Consider the following 6,000-nt stretch of genomic DNA (forward strand, 5'->3'; position numbering starts at 1 on the left):
GGCTAAGACATGGCAATGTCTGCTCTTGACAGAGAGGAAATGTGGGGAGAGAGACCAGGGAAGTGGCCATGGGCAGGGAAGACTGGAAGGGCATGCTGGGAGCAGGGGGAACCCCATGGAAAGTCGATGCAGGAGCCCCGCTGTGCAGGGGCGAGCCCTGGACTAGTGTGGAAACAATTAACAGGATCCGAAAGGACTCAAAGACCCAAAAGCAGCCAGTTCACCAGTTCTGGGCTCACACCAAGGGGCAGAAGTCTCAGGAGAGAGCATGCATGCTGTGTGTTTGACCATATGGAAGAATAGCGCGTGGTTAAAGCAGGCCAGCAGGGGAATACACCTCAAAAAGCCATGTCCTCATCTCTGATCAAAACCCCAAGGGGTTTAAAAAAAAAAATTGTTTGGGAAAAGGATTCTTAAGTAGTTATCTGTAAGAATACTGCAAAGTTACTAAAGAGTCTTGAAAGAAGAGTGGTTCCTCGACATTAGATCCGTAAACATTACGAGTCTCTTTTAGTCTGGCTGGCTCAGTTGGTCAAGCACGCAACCCGATCTCAGGGTCATGAGTTCGAGCCCCATGTGGGGCGTGGAGCCTATTTAAAAAAAAAAAAGACTGTCATTTTAGAAAGGTAAAATCAGTAAAATGATGGGATATGGATATAGAAGTAGACACACAGACCAGCAGAACAGAAAAGGGAGCCTTGGAAGAGAGGCTCATCAGGCAAGAATTTTTTTTTTTTAATTTTTTTTTAATGTTTACTTTTGACAGAGACAGAGCATAAGTGGGGGAGGGGCAGAGAGAGAGGGAGACACAGAATCCAAAGCAGGCTCCAGGCTCCGAGCTGTCAGCACAGAGCCCGACACGGGGCTCGAACTCACAGACCACAAGATCATGACCTGAGCCGAAGTCGGAAGCTCAACTGACTGAGCCACCCAGGCGCCCCTGGGCAAGAATTTGATGTGAGACAGAGGAAGAGGCCACGCGGGTCTGTGGATGAGGTGTTCTTCCGTGAACAGCATTCTTTGGGAAGAGGCATCGGTTTAAATGTGATGAATGTCATACACCAAAATAAGTTGGAAATAGATGAAAAAGATAAAATAGGAACATAATAATAAGTAAGGAAACGGGTGACTGTTTGACTCACTGTCTGGGTGGGGAAGGTTTTATCAGTATAAAAGCCATGGAGGAAAACCATTAGGGAAAAGATGAATAGACTTGAGTACACTGGGGCGCCTGGGTGGCTCAGTCTGTTGAGCGTCCGACTTCACCTCGGGTCATGGTCTCACAGTTCATGGGTTCGAGCCCCGCGTCGGGCTCTGTGCTGTGACAGCTCGGAGCCTGGAGCCTGCTTCAGATTCTGTGCCTCCCTCTCTCTCTGCCCTGGTTGTACTTGTGCTCTGTCTCTCTCAAAAATAAATAAATGTTAGAAAAAAAAAAATAGACTTGAGTATACTTAAAATTAAGAAAACCCCCACAACTTACACATATACATAAATGGCCACAAACAAAATTCAGGTATTGGTGAAAAACACTGTTAATGAAAATGACAGATAAATGATTATCTTTCTTTCCTTTCTTTTTCTTTCTTTCTTTCTGTATATTTTTGAGAGAGAGAGCGCAAGTAGGGGAGGGGCAGAGAGAGTCAGGGGACAGAGGATCTGAGTCGGGCTCCATGCTGACAGCAGAGAGCCCTACACAGGGCTCCAGCTCACAAACTGTGAGATCGTGACCCGAGCTGAAGTCAGACGCTCAATAGACTGAGCCACCCAAGCGCCCCTAAATGAGTATTTTTCTTAACATGGTGAGAGTTAATGCAGGATAATAAGAAAAAAAAAATGACTTTCTCAATGAAAGAATGGGCAGCAGTCTTTACGAAACGTAGGTCTTAAATGTGAAAAAACTCATCCTTTAATAACAAAGGTGTTAAAATTTATAACAGTGAGAAACTGTTTTCACTGGTTTCAAAGGCCAGTATTTAAAAAAAAAAAATTTTTTTTTTTTTTAACATTTATTTCTGAGAGACGGACAGACTGAGCAGGGGAGGGGCAGAGAGAGAGGGAGACACAGAATCCGAAGCAGGCTTCAGGCTCTGAGCTGTCAGCACAGAGCCTGACACGGGGTTCGAACCCATGAACCATGGGATCATGACCTGAGCCAAAGTCGGATGCTTAACCAACTGAGCCACCCAGGCGCCCCTCAGAGAAGGCCAATATTTTAGATATTAATACTCAGTACTTAAGGCCCGAACACTGTCCTTTGCTTAGCCCAGCTGGTCATAGTGGGGGTGGCACAGTCCTGGAGATCAATTCGCCAGCCAGTGTCAGGAGCCTCAGTATCAATGTTCGTGCCTGCTGACATGGTAATAACCCTGCAGGGAACCCAAAATGGTCAGAAATGTGGGCAAAAAGTATGAAGAAAAGCACAGTGTTGTTTATAGTAGCAAACCCACAACAAATAGCTTTGGTGTCCAGAGTAGGAAAATCCTTCAGTAAATCATGTGTTTGCTATTATGTGTTCATGGTGACGTCTCTACAATAGATCGTTATTCAGCTTTCAAATGATATTCATAACGGCTCCTTTAAAGACAAGAGAAAGTACCTTTGTCACTTTAAAGACCAGAGAAAGTGCCTTTGTCATCTGAGAGGGGTGTGTCCTAAGACTTTGTGAATTAAGTCAGATCTAACTCTTTAGCAGATTCCTGGGGCTCTAGCAGGTAATTTGAAGGCACTGATGCAGAAAAGAGAAAGGTGAATAGCTTCCTTAGTCTACAGAAATAACATATAAAAGTTGGAAAGCATATTCTACCACCAGAATAAAAATCTTTACGTATCATTTAGTGGTAGCAACCAAAAACTTAAGGTATGAGCAAAAGAAAATTAAAAAAAAAAATTTTTTTTTTAACGTTTATTTTTGAGAGAGACAGAGACAGAGTGTGAGCAGGGCCGGGGCAGAGAGAAAGGGAGACAGAATCCGGAACAGGCTTCAGGCTCCAAGCTGTCAGCACAGAGCCCGACACGGGGCTCGAACTCACAAACCGTGAGTCCTCCCCATCCCGCCCCCCCAAAAAAGCACACATACATACACAGGTAAAGACTAAACAAAGACCAGAAGGAAATACATAATCATGGTTGCTACCTCTGGATGGTGTGATTGAGGTCGATTTGCTTTTCTTCTTTATGTTTTTCTCTCCAAATTGCTTTTAGTGCTTTAGATGTAATCAGATTAAAAACGAATCGTTTTGCAAAGTAACGCCCTTACATAATACACTTGTTTTTCCTGGGCCTTAAGAAATGCGCGCCGCTCGTTTACGGGGGGCAGGGGCGGTCAGCAGAGCCCTCTGTGCGCTCCGTCTGCCCTGTGAGGTTCTCGGCTCTGGAGCTGGACACTGAGCCCGGACCCCAGCACGAGTGCAGTGAGTGTCCGGTCGCCCAGGCCGGATGGTGTCTTCCTTCCTCACTCACTGACGCCTTCTTGATAAGGAGAATTCATGTTTTCCGAGGACCTTTTTCTTGACGTAGGGGTTAGAAAACAGGGCACAGCATTGATGGAACGATTTCAAATCTTCTTTCTTCTTCCAGGAGACAGGCAAGAGAATGACAAAGAGAACCTGAATTTGGAAAATTGCAGGGGCCAGGAGCCTTCCGACGTCTCCTGCCACGCCTCAGGGGAGGCGCCTTCCCAGGCCTCCTTGAGCGGCCTCTTCGGTGAGGATGCACCGAGATGCTTTGGAGAAGTGGACGGTCGCCCTGAGGCCCCAGGAGACCTGCAGGGTGAGGGGCCGGTGGGCCAGCTCTCTCCTCAAGAGAGGAATTCTGGGAAACAGCATGTGGCCAGTCCCCGTCCAGAAGAACTGTCCCTGCTGTGTCTGGAGGAGAAGAGAGACGCCTCCCCGAAGGGGCAGCCGAGGGCCCCCATGGCCCAAAAACTCCCCACCTGCAGGGAGTGCGGGAAAAGCTTTTACAGGAATTCTCAGCTTGTTTTTCACCAGAGAACTCACACTGGAGAGACATACTTCCAGTGCCCCACCTGCAAAAAAGCCTTTCTGCGGAGTTCAGACTTCGTGAAGCACCAGAGAATCCACACGGGGGAGAAGCCCTGTAAATGTGGCCACTGTGGCAAAGGCTTCAGCGACTTCTCGGGACTGCGTCACCACGAGAAGATCCACACGGGAGAGAAGCCCTACAAATGTCCCATCTGCGAGAAGAGTTTTATTCAGAGGTCAAACTTTAACAGGCATCAGAGAGTGCACACAGGAGAGAAACCGTACAAGTGTCCCCGCTGCGGGAAGAGTTTCAGCTGGAGCTCGAGCCTTGATAAACATCAAAGATCCCACTTAGGAAAGAAGCCCTTTCAGTAGCCAAGCTCCCTGAGCCCATTTCTATCTCTGGGCCATTTAAAAATACTTCCTTCCATCTGGAGACATCGCATCTCTTAAAGGCCAGCCCTGTTCTCTCTGTTATTTTATGGATTCGAGAGGAGAGTCACCAGGGCACGGCTTTGGACTGGGAGGACACGTTGGCCTCTGGGTTGGATTTCGTGTGGGTTTCATTTCTTGCCTCTGCGTCGGGAGAAAGAGTGGTCTTTCTCCGTCAGCTCGTCTCTTGCGGTGGATCCCTTGGGGAAAAAGCTTCACTTGGAGATCCTGTTCTACAAGTGCCGTCTGGGGAGAGCTCAGCTGGATTGGCTGCATGGCAGCTCATGGCGGCTCATGGGAAGGGCCTGGGATCAGCGGTTTAGGAGGGGGGTTCGGGAGCAGATCTTCTGTCACAGGAAGGGCAGCAGAGAGGGCCAGTGAGCTCACGTGTGTTCCTTGCCACACGGGTGCAAAATTAACCTCAAGTGTCTCTCGTTCTAAATAAACTTCTTAGAGTTACCCCGTATCTTTGTGTCTGAAGTGTCCCCTGTGTTCTAAGCGTAACTCAAGGTGCATTTTCTCATGGAATCACCCTGAACGGTAGTTGAGCACCTGACCATCCCGTACAGACTTACCAGGTGTATCCGTCAGCGGAAGAGCGACAGGAAATCGCGAACCTGGTGCCCAGGTGTGAGAGCTGGGTTAGCGCTGGGCCTTCTTTGTCTCTTCTGAGATCATCTCCCGCTTGCTCACCTGCCTCAACCTGCCCCTCTTTCTCCTGGCTGTCAATTTTCCAGAGTGTTCTGTGCTTTAAAATTACCTTTATTACCCCATTTTGTCAGTAGATACTAGGAAGAAGTCATTAGTAGTGATGTAATGTCTGTTCTGTCTAGGGGTGTGACACATACATCTAACCTGCCCACTTGTCCCCTCTTCGAAGTCGCACGCCCCCCCCCCCCCCCCCCCCCAGTGTCCTGCTCTCATGGTGTGGGAGTTTCACCTTCCTTCCTTCTTCATCCTCCTCTTGCCTGCTCCGAGTTTACTGCTGCTGGTGAGGACCAGGAAGGAGGGCAGTGATCTGTAGGCACGAATCGGCAGATAGAAACTCAAGTTGGATTTCTTGGCTTCCAGAGGGATTTTTAACCTCCCTTGTAGCATGAAGGTGAGGGGGAAGGCCCCTCATTAGGAAGTGCAGGAACCACAGGGCAGAAAGCAGGAAAATCATGGAGGAACCAGCGTTCGATTTTGTATTCGGTACAGCAGAGATTTGTAGGGTGGTGGGATTTTATGTTTCAGGTTTTTTTTTTTAATGTTTATTTTTGAGAGAGATGAACCAGCCCTCCAGGGGAACTCGGATGCCAGCTCAAGTTTAAGGGCCCCTGTTGTAAATCCTAATTCATCAAGGATATGTGGGCGGGGGGGGGGGGGGTGGTGGTAATGATTCCAGAAGGAATACTGGGCCCTCCTGGACTCTTCTTAGCAAACCTTCCTATAAGAGCTCTTTAAAACAGTGGAGCTCTTTGGGATTCCAGCGAAAATGTGGCAGAGAAAAATCTAGAAAACTTTTAGGCTAAAAAGCTGCAGGCACAGGGTTTCTTCATGGGTCCCTCTGAAATGATCTGATGGATGATAGAGATACTGGGAAACA

At 48.0% G+C, this 6,000-nt stretch overlaps 1 protein-coding gene across 2 annotated transcripts in view; it reads left to right on the forward strand.

Annotated features, from left to right (window-relative positions):
* ZNF18 (zinc finger protein 18) overlaps window positions 1-4,876 on the forward strand; it is a 28,653-nt gene extending 23,777 nt beyond the window's left edge. For both annotated transcript variants that reach the window (XM_040453177.1, XM_040453176.1), the window contains exon 7: window positions 3,577-4,876. In XM_040453177.1, the coding sequence (XP_040309111.1) occupies window positions 3,577-4,355 (779 nt within the window). In that variant the 3' untranslated portion in view covers window positions 4,356-4,876. The remainder of the gene's footprint in view (window positions 1-3,576) is intronic.
* The last annotated feature ends 1,124 nt before the right edge of the window (window positions 4,877-6,000 follow it).

Source organism: Herpailurus yagouaroundi, unplaced genomic scaffold (genome assembly GCF_014898765.1).
Source record: "Herpailurus yagouaroundi ecotype Mexico unplaced genomic scaffold, PumYag 208, whole genome shotgun sequence".
In the NCBI taxonomy this organism is placed as follows: Eukaryota; Metazoa; Chordata; class Mammalia; order Carnivora; family Felidae; genus Herpailurus; species Herpailurus yagouaroundi.